At 51.6% G+C, this 20,884-nt stretch overlaps 3 protein-coding genes across 3 annotated transcripts; 2 read left to right on the forward strand and 1 right to left on the reverse strand.

The window, feature by feature from the left end:
• Positions 1-3: 3 nt before the first annotated feature.
• Positions 4-7,545, forward strand: AP2IV3 (AP2 domain transcription factor AP2IV-3). The gene has a single exon (XM_002369759.2). It carries the CDS (start codon positions 2,114-2,116, stop codon positions 6,221-6,223), a length of 4,110 nt encoding a protein of 1,369 aa, XP_002369800.1. The 5' UTR covers positions 4-2,113; the 3' UTR covers positions 6,224-7,545.
• A 1,718-nt stretch (positions 7,546-9,263) lies between these two features.
• On the forward strand, positions 9,264-13,307 carry TGME49_318600 (DNA /pantothenate metabolism flavoprotein). The gene is made up of 3 exons (XM_002369758.2): positions 9,264-10,254; positions 11,054-12,418; positions 12,835-13,307. Exons 1-3 carry the CDS (start codon positions 10,054-10,056, stop codon positions 12,934-12,936), a joined length of 1,668 nt encoding a protein of 555 aa, XP_002369799.1. The 5' UTR covers positions 9,264-10,053; the 3' UTR covers positions 12,937-13,307.
• Positions 13,308-13,763: 456 nt separating this feature from the next.
• Positions 13,764-19,514, reverse strand: TGME49_318590 (MRP family domain-containing protein). The gene is made up of 9 exons (XM_002369757.2): positions 19,081-19,514; positions 17,928-18,473; positions 17,271-17,458; positions 16,546-16,867; positions 16,026-16,239; positions 15,549-15,675; positions 15,188-15,265; positions 14,698-14,780; positions 13,764-14,523 (listed from the first exon to the last, which is right to left on the reverse strand). The coding sequence occupies exons 1-9, from the start codon at positions 19,408-19,410 to the stop codon at positions 14,477-14,479; spliced, it is 1,935 nt and encodes a 644-aa protein (XP_002369798.1). The 5' UTR covers positions 19,411-19,514; the 3' UTR covers positions 13,764-14,476.
• Positions 19,515-20,884: the final 1,370 nt, after the last annotated feature.

Consider the following 20,884-nt stretch of genomic DNA (forward strand, 5'->3'; position numbering starts at 1 on the left):
GGGGCTAACATCATTGCGCAACGCTTTAGCAGAGAATCGTATTCAGCTGCCGCATGTGCGTCAAGAACCAGGTTACTCAGTACCATCAAAATGCAAACATGCTCCACCTGTGCAACTAGAACAATCAAACCGAAGTCACTGGTGGGAATCGGCTCTCCCCGTTGTACGCACTTGATTAACACATTCAGTCGGTACGCATGAAAATGGGGTAGCATGGAGAGGGATGGGCGTGAGAAGCACTTGTCTGCCATAACAGTGGAACGACTTGTTCACTTTAGAGGATTCAACATAGATAAAGGCGGCCTCTAATGGAACGCACTAATACCCAGCGAGTGACTCAGCAGACTATCGTATTACCGGGATGCTGAGGGACACTTCGACGTGGTGATAACCGATTTCTCCGTTTCGAAAATATGCTGACAAACCTTGTGATGATCGAAACACGAGTTTGCTGCTTTGGCACGAAAAAACGTTGATTCGTCACAGCACTGCTGTGTGCATCCCCCCCCGTTTCTGTCAACAAAATGTTACTGCAAAACTGGTTAGATATCTCAAAACCAGTCTTCTTGCGGAACAGTTGCCCTCAGTCGATGGCAGATAAACCTCTGACGGATTCTGGATTCAGCTACGAGAAAATCAAGAAAGTGTGGCACCCGTTTTTGAATTTCTTCCGTTCGTCTGCGAGACTCGGAGAGACACAGATCTGTGCAGACCGTGTCCGCATGGGCTCGGATTAAGAAGTTGCGCGGACCCCTAAGGGGGAGTTGGTTGTGCTCATGATGTTTTTTCTCTTCTCTTTTACATGGAATACTTGGCTTCTTTGCAAAAGACTGACCTCCTCTGCAGTCACAGAGAGGTTCAGAGGCCGGTGCGGCCTCTACTGTGCTAGACTTCTGGGAATCCGTTGGGGTCGACCAGAAGCACAACTAACCAAGTAAGCGAGGGCCATGTTTAGTCGCATGCAGAAGGTTAGCCGTTCCGCAGTCAAACGGCGGTCCAGCCGCTCCGTGAGATACATCCTGCACACACTCCCACAAGGTTGTGAGGAGCGCGAGCGGCCCTCTTTCACCCGGAACACATTTACCCTGTTTACTTGGCTGTTTGGCAAAACACAGGAATTCACGGATATCTTTAACAAATCGGAGTTTTCGTTCTGACAAACCCGTCTGTGGGGTCCGTGCTCGAGACGTGTCAGAGAGGTCGCGTGTCGCCGCGCGCGTTGTCTATTGGTCGATGCGGGAAGGGGGGCTCGTGTGATTCCCCCCGAAAACGGCGAAGATATCAGTCGATGCGTTCTTCCCAAACGGAAATATCTGTTTCCAGCCCGTTTGAAAAAAAATGCTGTCGCAAGCCTGTCTGCGTTGAGGGTCGAGTCGGCACTCCCCTTCCATCTGACGTATATTTCGCCTGGAGCAACCAAGTTCGGGGCCTCGTTGCGCTTTCCAACGTTGCGCAAACGCATCGGGCACCCGGACCGCCTCCCTTCCCCTCCCAAAGCGGATTCACCGCGCTAAACAAGCAGAGGACCCTGGCGATGCGGAGACACGTTGCGCGGGGCGTCCGCAACGCTGCTGTTCTGAGGTTCCCGTTACGGAGGAATCCGGAGCTCTGCTTCAACTGTTTTTCCATGAAATTCTCGTCACACCTTTTTGCTCCCTCCGAGTGAACGTGCAGCCTGAACACGCTGTGTTTGACGTCTCAACTTCGAAGTTGCCACGACTTCGTCGCCACCGTCCGAGGCGTGGCAAATCTGCTCAACGTGGGCCGGAACCCTGTAGGCGTTTGCCCGTGCACGTCGCAGGAAGCCGAGAGTGTGACAAGTTTTTCAGCTTCGTCGGCTGATTTGTTTGCGTCTGCTAAGCCGGAACGGTAAATGAGTTAGTCCCCTTACAAGAAAGTGAATGCCCAACTTTCGCCGTCTGCTACTGTCCCGGGGGTCTCCGTGCGTCTCCCGTCTTCAGATGAACCAGAGAGCCCATACGTCGAGTGCTGCGCCACACTCGTGCGTTGGCGCCGGTGCACGCGCTCTACCTGTCTAACCATCCGTGTATATTGGTTGCAGCAGGCAAGCACTTGACAGGGAAAAAAGAAACGTATATCCTTCGGAAACCCCATGGCGGATGGCTCTCTAGTGAGGGTTACAAAGCCGAAAAGCAGCCGAAGCGGAGCCGGCGGCTCTGTGCCCCCGACTGTCTCGCTGTTTACCCCCTCTCTCTCCCCGCAACGGAACGGATGCTACGGGGGACGTGCACGTCGGCACACAAATGCAACTCCCAAATGTGTTGAGCAGGTTAGCTTACAATTCACTGTGAAACTGTCGCAAAAAGGCTCGAGTGGTGGTGCAGAAAAAGTTGGAAGCAAGGTCCTCCCTGGCACGCGGCTGCCCCAACTCAAGAGGAGCTTACGACGGACACCTCCGCGCCCGGCTGGTGCGGTTTCCGAGGGGGCAGAAAATACACACGAATGCTCAACAGAGAGCAGGCATACATCACATGAGCACGCGTCTTACCCTCTGGATGTGGATGGAAGCAACGCGTTTGTTGCAACAGACGTGTTGAAGGCGACGGCGGAGAGCGTATCAACGGTGGCTGCTGCAGCCCCTCTTAGCGCGGATGAGCATCCGGCCCACGAACGCTCTAACGTTGCGGAAATGACGACGCCGTTCAAGGACCCCGAAGAAAAAATCTTCATCGAAGACAAACGAGGAGGTTCAATCCAAGAGGAGAATTCATCGATTTCGCGGCTGTCATCAACCAGCACGGTGTGGCATCAGGGTGATGCGCTCAACAGAGAAATGCGGTCTTTTTCTAGTGTTGGTTTCGAAGCCGAGGACTTGTTGCAAAGCGGCATTCTCTTATCCGAAGAAACTGACGATTCAAAAGACAAGAAGCGCTCTTCGCCGGACCACTCTGCCGACGACACTGGCCATTCCGTGCGTCCCGACAGGCGAGAGGCCACAGGACCGGTCTGTGGAAACAGCAGCGTGTCCAGCCGCGAACTGCCATTGAGTTCTTCCTCGATTCAGGGACCAGAAGAAAATAGAGTCTTCAAGGCAGACAGTTCTGGCCGAGACGACGAGGGAGGCGACCATCCGGTGCGCGGTTCGGTGCTTCGCTCTCTTGCCATAGGCGCCTCTGAGGGAGGCGTGGCAGGCCTCAGCAACACGCTCTCAGGGTGGGGCGAGCCTGACGATCTCAAGCCGCCAACCGAAAGTAACCTCAAGTGTCACGCCAGCACCGGGGGATTTATAGACCACAGTCGGAGCCCGAGATATTCGCAGGTCGGCAACGGTGACGTGAAGCCGCAAAGCCCGGTCACGAGTCCGTCGCACTCGGAGCACCTGAGTTCCTTCCTGCGCAGTCAACTGGCACAGCAGCTGGTGCTTCAGCAGCTTCAACAGGATGACCTCCAGTGGCGGCGCCGACCTGAAGCTAGGGAGCTGGCCCGCATTGGAGGACGCCTACAGGAAGCAGGCGGAACAGCGTCTTTTAGTTCTAACTCCCGCACGGGTGAATACCGTACGAGTGGGGCCAGTGCAGCGTCGTGGGCATCGCGCGCCAGTAAACAGGAGGAGGACGCACCAAAACCGAAACGGCCTACAGGAATTGCATCTTCGGAAACGGTTGCCAGCATTTCCATCACGGATCGCCAGCAATTTCGACCCTCTACGCAAGGCTTGCTTCTCTCAGATTCCGCAGAAGCAGATGCACTTGGAGAAAGTGACGATGACAGTGGCGCCGCAGACGGTTACCTTCGCGGTGCGAAGCGACAACGATGGGACTCCGAGGAAGAGGAAGACGAGGACGAAGAAGGCAGCGAGCCCATTGACCCCATGAACGACCCCGGAGAAGAGACACGAGTCCGCCTCATCCGCGCGGCGCGGAAGTTCCCACCTTTCCGCGGCGTTTACTTCGACACTCGCCGTGGTAATTTGTCTTGGCGATGCAGCTGGAAGGTTCACGGAAAGAAGCGAAGCCGCAGCTGGAGTGTCATGAAGTTCGGAATGGAACGAGCGCGTGCAAAGGCCATCGCTGAAAGGATGAAACATGCGCCGCATTCCTACGCTCAGAGTCCGCCGTCATCCATGAACTCTCAAACCGACGGCGAGACAAGTCCGTCCCTCCGAGCGGCGGCCTTGCTTCCAGCCGTCGTGCGTCCTTCCCCAGGGGTCTCGCCCTCGTTGCGGTCTCACGGCGTGTTAACTCCAGTGGGTATGGACTCCACGCGGTATCACGGACCTCTGGGAGGCGGGCAGTACCCGTTACAGCCGTCGCGGAGTAGTCAAGTTTGTGCTGAGGAAGAACTAACATGTGGAGTTAAGCGCTCTCTCGGGACGCATGGCGGAGCACGATCCAGTCTGATTCATGAGGAAGACCACGGTGACGAAGGCGAGCAGTTGACTGCAGTGCTGCGAAGGGTTTTGTCCATGAAGGAGCCTCCGCGCTGCAGTCTACAGCGAAGTCACTCAAAAGCCTCCAAACTGTCCTGCCAATCAGCACCGTGTCTGTGTGGGCGACCAGGCTATTCGAATGGATCCCGTGAAGACAGGAATGCGTTATCTAAAGCGGAGCTTTCTTCCGTCCTTCAAGGTTGCAACTCGCTCCCTTGCGGCGCACGCAGGGTGAGAGTTCGAGAGGAGGCTGAACAGCTTTTTCGGTGTGCACATTCTTCGCCAAAGCTCGACTACCCCTCTCTTCTCTCTGCTCCGGAGGGAGGAAGGCCGTCGGCGAACGTCCTTCTGCAGTGTCTCAGAGAGAACGTACGGACCGGTACCATGCTGACCAACCCGTCTCACGTCAATGGCAACACACGGAGTGGCCTAGGTGATGATGGCACCGAGCTGGATGGTGCCCCGACAATTGTGCAGAGGGCAATGACGTTATTGGACGCACCACCGACGTCCAGAAACCGAGAGGATGATTTTCTTCCGTTTGGGAAAAAGCCGAGGACCGGGGCCTTGTTCGACTTTCGTCGAAGTCGAGAGGAAGTGTTCGACGGACAAGGGCACGAGGGAACACGATCTGAGATACACCGAGCACTTCCCGCGGTCGACAGCACGTGTCTGGATGACAAGGGGTCAGACACTACTCTGAAGGGCCCGCCACGTGAGGGCTTTAGGGGGAGAGATTCTGACGAGCGTGTGGACGCCCTCGACAGGAAAGCTGACTTCGGTCCTGCACATGGCAGTGCCGAATATCTTGCAGGGGCATCCACGACTACGTCAGTTGACGAGAGGAACAAACTGTCGATTGGTACCGGATCTGGAAATAGCCCCTGCCTTGCTGCGCAAATACCCGTTCGGTCACCGGAAGCTCTCCTGCACCGTGTTGTTTCTGCAGCCACAACCGCCAGCGCGGACGGTGACAAGTGGATAGATAAGGCACAAACACGCGGCACGAATGTCGCAGGTACGACAATCCAGGAAATCTCGGACTCTGTTGACGGCAGCGTTGATGAGGAAACCAGCGAAAGCTCAAATCCGCACGTGAGAAACGGGATGAAGCAAGAAGTCGAGGACCTGGGAAATCATTTGCGAACGAGTTCAGCAACGTCAGAAAAAACGATTACCGACGACATGCCGGTTTGCCGCAAAATAGGACTTGATGCCGATTCCGCGATTGAAAAGACCGGTGGCGGTGAATGTTCAAGTGGGCCTGCGGGAGTGAGAGAAGTTATTATCCCTTGCGCTCAAGATGGACGTTCAACTGCTTATCGGAGTCGAGAGCCTGTCGCGCCAGATCGCACCGAGTGTATCACCAGGGGTACTGGCGACGAAAATGTGATCTCTGAGCGGGAGCGCGTCCTAAATGTTCTGCAGAACCTCAAAGAATTCGCTTTACCTGTTGCGAGTAAAGGAAAGTGTCAAAAGATTCAATGCGCTTCACAGTCGCTTGTGCTGATTGCGGGTGCTCCAAAAGAAGGCAGCGACGGCGAAAAAAGGTGTATCGTCAGCGGGAGTGATGATACGCCGCAGTTCGCGGCGTGGTGCGCCCGAGCACTAGACGACTTCACGGAATTCGCACGGACAGCTGACGAGAGCCAGCTAGAACCGTTCGCAGTGTTGCTTCGCGGCTGCCTTGCCACGCTCACTCTGCCGTCATACCTTTCGGAGGCCGAACAGCTGTCTTTATTGGCATCTGTTCTCACGTACTATTGCAACTGCTTTGAATGCTCCGGAAAGCAACAGGCCATTGCCCCTTCATCAGGGGACAACGCAGCGTAAACAGGTGACCAGTTGGCCATGAAACGGCTGAACACGGTGCCAGTCCAGTTGTTTATAGTGGTGACGGGTCCTTGTTTATAACCAAAGGATTTTTGTTAACCGGCATCTTCGTTTCGAAGTTAAACCTCTGTGGTCGAGACGAGGTCGTGGTGCTTGCTGGGGGTGAACTCCCAAATCTACAGCGCTCTGCAGGAAGGTGTCCGTATTGGACATTATACAACCCGCTGTTTCTCTAGAGGACTTCAGGAGTAGTGCTGCCCTCAACGATTGAAGCCACGGAGACTGGTGCAACGGCTCAAAATCTGTGGCTCACTCCAGGTCGACTCAGGACTAACCGACGGCAGAATGGAATTTCTCATCCACTGTGCCCGTGATGGTGCAGATGATACTTCGTGGTGCTGTTTCTGTATATCAGCGCGTTAACAGGGTGGGTCATCCGTGGTTCCTATACTCTCGTGAGGTACCAGTGCGCCAGCCACCTTCCCAGCGTATATTCCTCATTTCTGTTAGGACATGTGCTGCGGTTAAGCTGGACGGACTGACTTTCCTTCTACAAGTTTCATCGCCTACGTATCCAGGGTTCTGTCTCATATGGTTATGTCGATCCCCCTGATAGCTGCCACTGTACAGCGCATCGTCGGCGTGCGCGAGGTTGCGGTGTGCAGGCCGTTTTTTTTGTCATACCCGCTGCAAAGATTTTTCATTTATGCTGTTGTCGGCGGCGTGATGGCTCGTGATGAAGACGGCCAGGTAATATATCTCTTGTCAGGACTACACAATCAGTGCGGAGCAAGACTTGCTGTTGAAAGTGTGGAGTCTGACGCGCGCCAATGGTGGCTATCCGGTCTGGAGGATGAATGGTGTCGCGCTAATTGACACACAGGGCAGTCGTTTCCATGTAACATGTATGCCATGATCGGGCATTTGCAGGGACTCGGAGTTTTACCGCTTGGCATTCCGACGTTTCAGGGGGGGGTCTGTTATGTCGGTGTTATGTAGATACTCGCGCCAAGCCATTAACCGCAGGTGCTCTTGCATTCTCACAAAAACGGACAGTCGAGGTTGTGGTTGAAGTGCCTGGGCGTGGGACGCATGTCTTGTTGTTCTGCGGGGTGTTGTTTTTGTTATTGGTTAGGGGCTGATTCCAGGCTGCCGCATTGTTTCATGTTGAGAGACGAAGGGTGGTTTGTTGTGTATACTGTGGTAACGGCTGTGTAAGTGTGAACAAGAGCATGTAGCGTGTGCGGACTGAGACAAGTGGGTTCGTGACTGATCCTGACTGTCTTATGTTTCGTGTCAAGTATTATCTATTGATCAATGTCCCAGCACTCGCTGTTCACAGAAGATTGTCTCTTGTACCTTCATGTGGCCTATAAAAGACAGAACGGTCACGATAGATTCTTCTTATCGAACTCGTAGGTCGCACAGGGTAGAATGGAGGATGCGTGGCACGTGATACTCACGGTAGCGTTACAAGCTCACATATCCACCCGGACGCTGTCTCATGACTCAACATCATAGCCTTTCTGGTAGATGTATACTTCCGTCGCATTCGTGTTTTAGTTCATCTCCTCTATACACAGCACTGAAGCTCACAGTGTGGCTCTCTTCATAGGTGTCGTTCACCGTTAGCACCCGTCTGTGGCACAATTTTCTTGGCGTGTGCCCGGGGAAACAACTATCGCAGGACCTCCCTATCTGTGAGCTCTAGTGCCGGAGCCCTCATGGGGAGACTCGTTAGTTGCATTCGATCACTACAAAAGAGCGGCGTCGGTACACAACGGATCTGTACAGCGAACGAGGGGCAATGGTGAAAGTGGTGTCCCTGCTTCAGGGAACGGACTGGACAGTTGAGATTTAACCGCGGTTTCTGCCACTCTTACGCTGTGGTAGCTGCAGGAGTACAAGATAATCTCTCGACCCTTGTGATGCTCATATTTTCACGTTCATCAAGACAGTGCACTACCATGGTCAACTCATTTCCCGTATGCAGGAGTTTTGTCCCTAGTGTGTCTCTTTACAATTGTCATGTTGATAACTCATTAGACAACAGTATGTGAAGCCTTGCACTGAAGTGAGGTCGTGTGCTGTGTCCCGAATTCTTCGAATCTCACGGCCACTAACATAGCATTTGCGTGCCTGACAATGCACTAAGCGTTGTTGATGCCTGGACCCTTTTTCAGAAACACTTTATACCTTTTCTGATGCTGATTTTATCCAGTCGTAGGTATCCAAATTCGATGTATCTTTCGCAGTCGAAATACGGAGAAACAGAACAACTCACTGAAGGCTAAGAGTGCGAAACGTGAGTCCGAGACATCTGTGCACGCCCGTTCAGTCTATGGTGACAAAGCAGAGCTTATAAAAAAAGTTCATCCCCCCTGCTTCCTCGGAACTTGCACGGTATGCCACCTTTTTCCATGCAAGGATAGAACAACACGTCCCTGCATCCTTTGAGGAGTTTCGAAACTTGTTCTCTCCCAGATGGTGGCTATGTTTTTAGACACTCATCTTTTTTGTCTTATTTGTAGCTCAGATCTGTGTAAGAAAATTATCGCACAGGGGATACCTATTTCACGGGTAACGGCAACCCACTGCCGCGTAGCGGTTTCGTAGGGGTCTCGCCCTCCGTATTGAATTCCTGTCGCACATCGTGGTCATTTTGGCGCGTCCAAAAGTCAATAATGGACCTGAGAAAACGCCTTCAACTTTCCTTTTAGCTTCTCTCCAGCACCGGATACACCTGGCAGCAGCACGTGTCGATCTAACGAAGACGGACGCCCGGCATGAATTCCACCAAGATTTCGTGAGTTTGTGATAAGCCATAAAATAATCACTTCAAGTTCTGGGGCGTCCTGGAGTCACAGCTATGGGTAGCATGCACAGAAAACAAGTCATTCACCGCTCGCTCGTTTGTCACACCGCCTGATCTCTCTCGAGGCAATGGTACTGCTAGTCCGATGGTGACGTCAGCAGCCGGAGCATGCATGCAGGCGGCCCGGCTGTTGTCTTTTTTGCAACGGTAGGTTCGTTGTAGTTCAGTGTCGTCACTTCTTAATTCTCACTTCGAGCTTTTGACAGATTTCTGCGTCCCTTCTAATGTTCTTATTTCCGATGTCATCAAACTTGTTTCCTCACGTTAGTTTGAGAAGGAAATGTGGGCCCGCGTCGTTTATAGTCACTGTGGACAAGAAGGGACCCGTTGAGCTGTGTATGCCGAGAAATGCATCCCCCCGTTGAATTCATATATTCGCACATCTAAGCTCCTCTGTGCCGTTTTAGAACTCCGTTGAGCTCATCTTTGGTGCAGCAACTATGATTGTTCCTGTTTGATGGGTCATTAAGCGGCGCTTCCCAGTGTTGCAATTTTCTTCCATGCCGCGGATTTGCGCACACTGCATCTACCCCCGGCTGGACACTGTAATTACTGTCCGGCACAGACCCGGGTAGAATGAAGGAGAGTCCCCGCTGTATTGTTATTGCCTTCAATTCTTGACAAGCATCCTGCGTAGTCTGATCGAAGCCGTTTCGGTCCCTGTCCTCAGCCGCCATGTGCAGTACAGTTCTGACATCCCGTGTGCACAGGTTGTTTATCGCAGGCGCCGAAGCCAGCCTATGCTATCCCAGTGTACATGCGTGTGTGTATGCGTGCTGGGGAAATCAGTTTGTGATCTGCTAACTGCTAGCAATGCATTTGTGAGCCGGCACTTTTCGTCTCTCTTGTAGAACATTCCCATATTGCCAGCCTGTCTTATGTGGAGACGGTGCAGACTCCCACTGTCTCCCGGTACACGAAGATCTTTTACTGCTCAACAAGCAACCCAAGTGAGATGTCGTCGAGTTTTTCATATTTAGAAGGTGCTTCGCAGTTCTTCGCTTCGGAGCCACCTCCAGTGCAGCTTCCCGCGGTTTCCGAAGCCGTTTCACAGTTCTTGAGTTCCATCAATGTACACGGCACGCAAACGGACTCTCGGTTACCACACAAGCTGGTAGCCTTCATTACGTCAGGCGGGACAAATGTACCGATTGAAGTAAGCTGATCATGGTTATCTGGGTCACTGAATTACAATGACCAATCTTCCGATAACAGCTTTAGAACAAAACATATTTCCAGGTGACGGAGACCACTCCCTGCATTACGGTGGTGACACGGAGCATACTTCCAAACACCGACACGCAGGCACGCACGCGCTACGGGAGTCATGTCAGGAGGGCATGCCTCGTGTAGAACTAGACCAAAACGCCTATAGTCTGGAGTGGCCTGGGTTTGCAACGTTGATTTACGTGTAAGTCGAACAGCAGTGCATTTATGGTCATTTGTTGACAAATATGTCAACTGCAGTCCTCTCTGCCAAAGTACTAGACTTCGACAGCCTCTGTACACTGCTCTCCAAGCAACAGGTGACGGAGCATGTTAAATTTCACTCATTCACTCTAGGTAACACCGAAGGGCTGCGACACGACGAGCCGTCAGACAGCCATTGCCAGGTCGTACCCGTACATCCTAAACTGTACTTCTTGTACGCGCACTGCACTGCCTGCCTGTTGGAAACACGGATCTGTGTTGATATCTCAGTGTAGAACCATATGCATACATAACTGCAGATGTGGATAGATAAACATTCAACAACACACTTGCATCAGGTTTTTTGAAACGGCACAGCATATCACCGAGCAAATGTATAGGTTCGGGACTTAGTGTTCCACAATTTCTAGCGTATTCGTGTTTTCATCATGACCGCAGAGCATGCCACTACATCGTAAGAGAGTGACCGACTGTGTTTGAATGGGCGACTGTGAGTCGTGGTGTGCTGCTGCCTGTCCCCGCAGAGAAACACCATTCGCTTTATTGCGAACTTCAGCACTGGAAGGCGAGGCGCAGCACTGTGTGAGCAGTTCTTGTTGGCTGGCTACTATGTTATTTTCCTTTCTTCGCCGAACTCCATCCAGCCGTTCGTTCGCCATGTGCTTCCACAACGACCAGGTCCTGCGTTCCTTGACAGCATCCAGTTGTCTTCCGATAAGGGATCAGTCTTTAGTGGGGAGACACCATGCCTCATTCTCGGAAGAGACTCTAGATCTCATAAGGAGAGCCCTGCGGAGCGGAACGGCGCGCAACAGATGGCATCCAGCATTGACAGAGACAGCACAAGCACTGGAGCTGCCCCTAGAAGCAGATTGAGTATTGGGACAAACTCCTTTCTCGATCTGTCGGCAGGGAATTCCACACACTGCGAAACAGGAAGTGTCGGTGGTGGCGTGGCTCTGGTGTGTAATCAGGAGGCAGAGGCAGCGGTTCAGGCGTACAGATGCTGCAGAGACCGTCTTCTGTGCGTATCGTTTCAGACAATAACGGAATATCTCTTCCTGTGGCAGGAGATTCTGAGACGGTGCCGTCCACTTGGAGACAGTTTGGTTGTTTGCGCATGCGCCGCTGTCTCCGACTTCTATATTCCTGCCTCTCACATGTCGACGCACAAACTGGAAAGTCGTCGCCACACCCCTAAGCCGTGCGGCAAGGCATATACGGATTCGAGTCAGCCCTGTGTGCCGGGTGAAAGCGATCGAAAGAAGTTCCGCCGCAGCGAACACCAAACGGAACCCACGGGACCTGGGATCGATGAAACATGCATGCTGCCCCAGAGTGGTAAGAATCGCCAGCGGTCGGGGGACTGTGACACGTCTATTGAACAAGGCGAAGGGAAGAGCAACAACGACGGAGCTTTGCCTGGGAATCAATCTGCACACGGTGAAGGCGCAGAGCATTTGGAAAGAGCCGCTGCCGAAAGCCAAAACAGCGCGAGGATAGCGGATCCCACTTTCGGTGATCGTAGAGGTGGCCTGGCACAGAAGCCGCCGTCGGGCACGCGTGCCGGTGCGGCTGACAATGGTATCACTCTCGCGCTTCACCAGGTGCCGAAGATGCTCGGCCTCGTGAAACATTTGAATCCTGATTGCGTTTTCATGTCCTTCAAGCTCGAAACGAATGCTGAAACGCTTCACGCCAAAGCTCGCCGTTCTCTCCGTCTATATAATTGCGACATTGTGGTTGCCAATCTTCTCCACTCAAGACACCACACCGTCACAGTGTTTTGGGACCCAGACGAAAAGGCGCCGCCCCTTGATATCACCAGTGACGGCAAAGTTAGACGCTTGGGAATTCAAGAAAGAACAGACGGTGGCAACGTTGTGCTGGTAAGTCGAGACTGGAACTTGGTTCGCGACGAGACCGTGTAAAGAATGTAATACTGTATGAGATGCTTCTGGATCGACGAACTCACCACATCATCTCGAAAGATCCATACAATGTATACAAGTACAGAAGGGTAAGAACAAGTGACCCCGTTTAGAAACTTGAGTATCTGTGCTGCTCCCAGCTTATCGGTGACTGCAGTGTTTAAGAATTATGATGGAAAACAGTGCATCAATTAAGTCTATGGTGGAGCCGCTAGAATGTCGAACATCTATCAACAAATTTTTTATTTTCGGAGGCTCCGATCTGGCAAGAGTTTGGCATCCGTTTCATGGTTCCTTGCTGGGCTTGCCTCCGAGTTATGCTTTCTTCCTGTTTTGACGGTGGCAGCTGTTGGACCTCTTCCCTGTTTCTGCAGGGAGAAGGCTGTATTGAAGCTCAATTGGTTCAGGTGGTAAACCAGCTGCGCACACGAAGGCAGCAAAAAGCCATACAGCTACCGCACAAGGAGGACGTCTAGATTTTGCTCAGGAGAGGAGGCACTCTTTCGCTCGAATGTCGGATTTTGCCCATAGCGTAGTGGTCACCATCTCGTGCATAAATAGGCGGAGTAAGGCTTTTCAAATTTTGCAGTGGTTGTATGAGTTTGTCGATGGCGTGGGCAACAGTGTCACCGCGTCAGGCACGTCATTGATTGTTCATGAACAGTGTACTGTCTAGTGTCCAAGGTGCTTCCGACAGTATGCGTGTCGAGCTACAATGCCAGTTCATCGCAGTAGCCTCTGTAACAAGAGAAGGCTTGATTGTGAGTGTAACTACAAAAACAAGGACGAAAGTCGGTTTTAGTGATTCGACAAATCTAAGTGGTAGGATTGTCGCTTAACGGATAGAAGTACCTATTCTACTTTCTAAAGAGTTTTTTGCGTTAATTGCAACTTTATAAATTTTGAAATTCCCTTTTTTTTCAAAATTTAAAACATTTTTAAAAAACAGATCTACGTCTAACATACCCCCCGCTGTCGAGAGCTGTATTCTACTATGCGGACTGGTAGGGTAGATAGTTGATGCGGAGAAGTACCGTTGAAGGTATCTAATATACAGGTTTCCAGGCTGCCGAATAGAGGAGTGGTACAACGCACACCTAACACAGAATTGCATGCACGATGCTTTGGGAAAGCCAGTTGTTGTCGTTTTGAATCTCGTGTTCCAGTTACTCAGAACTGAAACCTTGCGTAGCGACTGTGGGTATCAGCTGCAGTCAAACCGCCCCTCTTTCTCTTTCGTGCCTTCCTCTCTGGATATCAAGCGTGACGGGCGATTTTAAATTAAGATACTTCAAGGCCGAATGCATTCTACACATTCCGTTAAGAAAACAAGTTCCCACTTCCGATATGTGTGCATGTCCTCCAGTTAGCATTCAAGTTATTGACAAGAACAATCGCTTAACAGTGCATGTACACAGACAATCAAATGAACCGCGTACTCCCTCCGGCCTCCTACATTCGTGGAAATGGAGGGAACAAAAAGGCGGTACTACACGACAAACGTTTCTTTATCTCTGTTGAGGGGTTGGGGGATAGTACCTGCATAATGTTCTTTAAGAAAGGACTTGCTGGGAGAGGACAGCACCCTTCCACGAAAGCCTTCGCCTCCACGCCCCTAACCCTCTCACTACAGTCGCAGTCCTACCGTGTCGTATCATGAGCGTTCTATGCCGTTGTTCCACAGATTCCGTCATACCCACAAAAGCCATGTGACCTTGAAATTTGCACAGGAACTTTTTGCACAACGTGTGTCTTCCTTCACTTGAACATGGCATGCGGGTACCTTCTCAGGAGCGTCCCCGACGGAAACACTGTCACTTTCTGTCCTCTAATTCTAATAAAACGGACAGGACAGGTCCAAAGCCCAACAAACCGTACACGGACTGATCATGCCCATCAATGCATCAAAGTTGATAGTCGCGTCTGAATGGAGGAACGGGAGGAGTGTGTCTCGTCTAATGGGTCGGTAGCGGTAGGAGCAGAACATTCGCAAAAGTGGTTTCCCTGTGATTCAATTCACCACTCAAGCTCTGGTTGAGCGCCTGCCATGCATACTGAACCGTCTGAGAAAACACAGTGGACACCAACTATAGCTTTTTTGTAGCTACAACTGACTGGAAACTTGAGTGAAACGCTACACAAAAACCCGAATTTTCATGACTTTGCATGAACTGGCAACAGTGAAATGCCGACAGAGGGACAACGACTTATCTCTCCGCTGCTTCAAGACTTCTTACTTGCGCGACTTTGGATCTCGTCCTCCTCCAGCGCGAGGCGTTCCACGGTTTGGAGCGGCAGCGCCGTCCGGTGACCATCGTCCCTGAACGGAATTGAACGAGAACAAATAATTCATTTCTTTCCTGTCTTTCCGCACTAATTCACAACTACCCACCGTTGGCACTCAAGTATCACAGGTGTCAACCGTGCCACCGCCGTGTATGAAAGATTACAGCAATTGAAACTAAAAGCGAACATATAGCTTGTAGGAAAGAGTACCGCGTATATCCCTCTCTCTCACAGTAAATGGGCAACAAGAACAGCCGGTGTGATAGTACAGAACTTTGCGGCAACTGAAGGCACAAAGGTACCAGATGACTGGGTACTGAACTGGCGCATTCGTCATGACGGCAATCAATGTTAAATGAACGGCAAACCCAATCCTTGCTTAACCATCGGAATTCTCCCCTTATCATAGACATGCCTCTGGGCGTTCCGGTCTTGCCCTACCACACGAAGATCAGACTGCGGTTGGACGCGTGAAGAACCTCCGTCAGAGCTAGCTCTCCTGAATTCCTTGCGTTCTGTCTGCAAAACCGAGAATGATCAAAATTCATGACTGGTTGTAACCCCATTTCCTAAAACCGTGCAACTCATTCCCTCCGTCTGCTGCCATACGTTGCCATATTTGAAGCGCCTTTCCAAATGGCAGAACTGCATAAAGCACTCCGAAACAGCTGCATGTGAGACGACGCACACCAGCACCTGACCTGAGATGTGGATAGCAACGACCGGCGCATGTACCTTCTGCTCCGTGGCCTCGTTGGCGTAAGCGACAGTTATTCCCTTGAGCCGCGACGCAGATACGTACCCGGATAATTGATCTCTTCGCACCTCTGCTGCGCAGCTTTTACATTGACAAGCGTCCCGTATGCGTCGGAGAGAGATCGTGCAGACGTTTACGGAAACAGCGTGGGGATCCGACGTAATGGCATTTCCTGGACGAAAAACGAATGCGAAACCCACCTACAAAAACTCCGTTCTAATGCATCCCTAGAGCTCCCTTGGCACAGACATCAAGAAACGCGTTGTCAGCCACTCGCAACTGCGTCACATTATGGTGGTTTACTGGAATCATAGAACCAATACGGTAGTAAGACATGAGATAGTAACTAGTACAAGTTGCATGTGTTCTGTGCAGTAGCACTACCTACGCCGCCGGCGCTCAACTACATGCGGGCTTCTCGGCAAAACCCGCAGCGGAACATACAGACAAGTCGCGCTGACGAGCGCGCCAACCTGTAGCATTGCTGTTTTCCGTCAAACGACTCTCTCCGCTGAAACTAACCCGTCGCAGCCGCCTCTTGATCGTCAGAATTCCCGATCGGGGACGTCCAGGGCTTGTCAGCATCCGCGATGCACGGCCTCCGAATTCTCCTCGGAAGGCCAATCTCGACATACGAATCTCCAGAAAGCATGACAGAGGGACCAACATATCCGTAGCGCAAAGTCGACAGCTCCCGCACCACGATGGCAGCGAGTTCGTGGAACACTGAGTATACCTGTTGAAACGGACACATTTGCACCAGTTGGATTGGAAAAAGGTAAGGGTGCAGTGCAGAGGGCGGTCGGTGTTACTCGAAAGAGACGAAGGCCTGCAAAACATAACACTGTGTAATCGCCTTAGAGGCCTTCTCCGTCGAGTGAAGGCTTGCAAACTGTCGTAGCAATGCAACGATCTAAGACCACCGGGCGCTACAGACTGACTGCCGATACGCCATTACGGTGAGACCAAACATACGGAGCTCTGGGAGCGCTGCATTGAGCAAGCGCCACGACTTTCCTTATTTGCTGAATGTGCTCCTCACTTTGTCTCTGGGGTGCTTGCGGAGCCGTTCTACGACAGGAAATGTGTACGATTCGCCCGAGCTCTGCGCGTCGTCCTGCGTAGGCTCGTCCGCAGACTCTTCTGCCCCAACAACTTGGGAGAGACGAGGATCGAGAGGAATTTGAACGACGTGCGGCGCCTCCGCGAGATCTGCAAGCTTCTCGACGTTTTGCTGTCCGGGGAAAAGAATGTGCTTCTTTTGGCATCCGTCGCATACGAAGTGGGCCATATTGTTCACAATGCATATGGTGGGAATGCCGAGTTCGTTGAACATCTTAATTCCTCTCTCCGCATCTGTCGTGCTGGCAATCCACACCAAGAATAACTGTACAACACTTCACAAAACTACACTCACCGTACCACCCGTGCTAGTGTATACATGTTCGTTTTTTCGACCATATTTTTTCTCGGGAAAAACAAAACGAAAACCCTCTGCGATGCATCCAGACGTACGGCTTGCCTACGAAATAATGGATAGTGCGCTAATCAGGTTCAGCCGACACATAAAGACTGGCAAGAAAAGTGGAGTCCGCAAACACAACTTCGGGAACTAAAGAACGTATCTCCGCAGTCATCCGAATCTGCAGTGTTTTTACCACGGTGCCTCCCCCTCCTCAAGAGATGGGAGACCCCACCATGAACCAGTAATTGACCTTTGGCCGCAACTACTGAACGAGAAAAGGGAATTTGCACTCCGACTCATACCTCAGCGTTTGAGGCGTCGTCACTACAACGCACGCATCAATGTTCACCGCCTGAGAGAGGGTTATGTGAATGTCGCCAGTCCCCGGAGGGAAATCGATGACCAGGTAGTCGAGGTCTCGCCAGGCTGTGCCTGTCAAGAGCTGCTCGATGACGCTACTTGCAAATGGCCCGCGTAAAGCAGAAAAACCCTGAATATCGCGGACATCACCAGCGCAGCGACTAGCAATGGGTCCTGTAAGCGTTTTGTTTCCACGCCTCAACAAGGAAGATATAAAGGCGTCCACAATCGAGTCGCATGTTTTTCAAGTCCCACTCAGACGTCTGATTGCTCAGGCGGTACAGCTGTGCGGAGCCATCTCGAAACTCCTCGGTTCACGCGAGCTGCGTGGAAACAAGTCTCAAGGATCCAAGCAGGCCTATGGTCTCCTGAGGCGAAGTGTGGAGCTGAAGTGGGTTCTCGCTACCTGTCAATACGAGTGACAGCATGTGCAACTCCAATCCTTTAACTCGTCCACCTACACCACCGTCAGCGATGTCATTTGCGCCTCCTGTTCTCTTCCACGTCTATCCTCACAATAGCCGCTTCGGCGTTCTGAACTTCCGTAGACACCGAGGATGTCACTAAACGATGAGCAAAACGGGCAAGATGCGACTCACTTGAGATCCGGAATTCCGAATAAATCCGTACGACATGATCTTGACGCCATTGTAGACCAGAGGACGTAGTTTCGGCTGGCGCTTTTCGCCATCGTCTTCTTTTCCACTAGCGCACGTTTTTTTTTCCCGCGCGCCAGCATCCCTATCTTGACGCTTCGTCTGTTCGAAGGCAATGGAACGACCATGGCTACTGTGTGCTCTTGAATGGCCCCGAGCCGTAGTTCTCTTCGGTCTGACATCTATCTCGTTTCTGCGCTCATCTGCGTAGTCCTCTCCCTCGCTCTCTTCCTCAAAATACACGTTTGTGTCCTCTAGTGGAAGCAGAACGGGAAGACTGGGCCCGTACAAGTCCGCGTCAAGAAGGCCAACTTTCGCGCCCAAACGCCGAAGCATGAATGCCAAGTTGACGGCGACTGTCGACTTTCCGACTCCGCCTTTGCAAGACGTTACTGCGAGCACAAACGACACACGCTTCAACCCGTCGCGGGCACCGGGACCAGATGCAGTCGATCCAGAAGATTTTTGACTGTCCAGCTGAATGTCCACCTGAAAACGAGCAAACCCAAGGTCGTCACAAGCGTGCTTCTCCATGCAGAAGCCGGTTCAACCGGTCAAGAAACACAAGCAGTCTAAACGAATCTCTACAAACTCACGAACGTAAGCCGACTTTGCTGTGGCGCATGTGAAGGTGCCAGGCGATGCACACGATTCAATAAACAAGCTGAACGAGCTGGGACATTTTTGAAGTGCATTGAACAGTAGTGTAAATCCGTCCAGGATACGCATAACACATAGTCTCGGTATGGGACACGGCCTATCTCCAAGTCTCCTTTGAGCATGATACAAATTCTGCGTGCTTAGCTTCCCAAAGAGCGCGGTTTCCCTCTCCGTTGCCTGGAGCGCTTCGACTATCTCGGCCCTACTGTGCAACTGTTAGGGTATCACATGGATGCATGGTCATGAAAAAGAGACTAGAATAAAACAAACTGGCTATCCTTAGAGCTTTTGTGATGCCGAGCGAGTTCAGTTACGAAGAGGAGGCGGACTGCGATGGCAGAACTACGCATGAAATTGGGTCACCATCCGGTGCTATTAAAAAGTGCTTCTCTTGCAAGCTAGCTGAGAGAATTTTCATCCGGTATCCTAGCCTCACTTGGTGAACCCAATCGAGCCCCTGAAGACGCGCCGTGCAAGTGGAGACAAAAAGGTCCTTGACTGGGCAGGCTGGCGTCGTCAGCCTCAAGCGAAACTTTACGGAACCAGCATGCTCTTGAATCTCCAAATCCCGTACGAAACCGAGAGAGACAATGTCTTTGTGCAGGTCAGGGTCAATGACCGTCCTCAGCTGGTCGAGGACTTCGTCTCGCAACCGTTGACCCCGATGGGAATCGTCAGACATCAGAAAAGTGTGCTCGGGTGACAACTCTTCGAGTCCAGCAGTTTCTTTGACGGTCCCGTCGCGACCGCCAAAGGTTCGACTCATCGCGAACACAGGAAAGGGAAGAAGACTCCAATTTCTCGGTGACAACTGGCCACTCGAAAATGAGAATTGGAGCCGACGTGGTAGTGTTTTCGTGTCGAAAAGGGAACGGCGACAAAATACTGTGTCGCGAAAAAATGACACAAATCAGTGCCACAGCGTACCGACGATGCGTCTCTCTTTTCGCAGTTGCATGCGCATGCAACTCGATGCCGAAGGAAATCGAGGTCATCGGCTTTTCGTAGAGCCTCAGTGATATAAAAGAATCAAGATCGGTTGTTGAAAACGTGGATGACGAAATTCCATATTCCTTACAGCTGCAAGCATCCCAAACGGAAGCTGAATCCGCTCCGGTTTCGAGTCCCCAGGATCAACAGCGCATATTCAGTGAGTCATGGCGTACACCAGCCAAAAAAAGGTAGACTTGAATTGGCGCAAAGCTACTTCAAAACCACTCTCGGAGTGGCTTCACTTGTGTCTATTTCAAACACACATAAGAATATATATCCAGCGCTGTTCTTGGGCGCCTTCAGGGATCTGTCAACAAACAAACACATTGTCTGTGGGGTTCCAACAGATTCGTAGCCGCCGTTGAGAAAAGCAGTGAATCCCGCACTACGGGAATGCACAGATCACCAGTCCCTTCCACTGTAAAACAAAAAACGACCCTGCTGAGCAACCTCTGCTTTGCGAGCGCTTTGAAGCAGGAAGTCGTCATTGACGATGCAAGGCTTCAAGCCATCGTAAATTCTACTTTTGCAGGAAACGCAGGTGGAACGAGGGGTGTTTTAAAGAATTAGCCACATCCAGTTGACCACGCACTCTCCGGTTGTCTTTTCCTCGAGGGAGCTACTAGATCACATTTGGCTAGAATCCTGGGAACGCAACCGCGCCGAATGCCTGTGAATTCTCCCAGAGGTGGAGGAAACCAGGTGAGTGACTCGAAGTGCACTGGCTAATACATCGCAGAGAAACCAACTCGGGCTCTATATGCTATGTCTGCGAAAAGTGCTCACACAAATGTGCTTCAGCTTTGAACCCTCCCTTCTCAAGGAGGATGCCGTTGGGTGAATGCTGGCCTTTTTCAAGGGATGACGAACGGGCCCTTCACCGTCGAGTCTGTCTCAGGTTTCAACCGAGTGACCAGAACAGCAGTGCATGAACGATTAGCACAGCAATCGAACGCGGGAAACAGGAAACTGTGTGTTCGCGTTTGTAAAGAGTGCAGCGAAATAACATTCGTGCGATCGCCCATCGTAGGACTGAATTGCTTTTAAGATTGAGTGCATAGTAGAACTCATCAGACACTGTGGAACGGCTCATGCTCTACACGTGGATGCCTATCTGATAAACTCTTCCACTCCTTCGCATCTCAACATCGTAAACCGTCATGTGCATATTGAAAACTGTCAAACTGCGCATAATTCCGCGGTGGAGGAACGCAAGGCGTGCTCGGGAGTTGTAGACACGGTGAGGT

The sequence above is a fragment of the Toxoplasma gondii genome, chromosome IV, assembly GCF_000006565.2.
Source record: "Toxoplasma gondii ME49 chromosome IV, whole genome shotgun sequence".
In the NCBI taxonomy this organism is placed as follows: domain Eukaryota; phylum Apicomplexa; class Conoidasida; order Eucoccidiorida; family Sarcocystidae; genus Toxoplasma; species Toxoplasma gondii.

Excerpts from the sequence above, each read along its gene's own strand:
- AP2IV3 (XM_002369759.2), top strand. The coding sequence starts at position 2,114 with ATGGCGGATGGCTCTCTAGTGAGGGTTACAAAGCCGAAAAGCAGCCGA.
- TGME49_318600 (XM_002369758.2), top strand. The coding sequence starts at position 10,054 with ATGTCGTCGAGTTTTTCATATTTAGAAGGTGCTTCGCAGTTCTTCGCT. Across the intron at positions 10,255-11,053 it reads GGACAAATGTACCGATTGAA|AGAAACACCATTCGCTTTAT; the intron begins GTAAGCTGATCA and ends CTGTCCCCGCAG. Across the intron at positions 12,419-12,834 it reads ACGGTGGCAACGTTGTGCTG|GGAGAAGGCTGTATTGAAGC; the intron begins GTAAGTCGAGAC and ends CTGTTTCTGCAG.
- TGME49_318590 (XM_002369757.2), bottom strand. The coding sequence starts at position 19,410 with ATGAGTCGAACCTTTGGCGGTCGCGACGGGACCGTCAAAGAAACTGCT. Across the intron at positions 18,474-19,080 it reads GGCTCGATTGGGTTCACCAA|GTGGACATTCAGCTGGACAG; the intron begins GTGAGGCTAGGA and ends GCTCGTTTTCAG. Across the intron at positions 16,868-17,270 it reads ACGACGCCTCAAACGCTGAG|CACGACAGATGCGGAGAGAG; the intron begins GTATGAGTCGGA and ends GTGGATTGCCAG.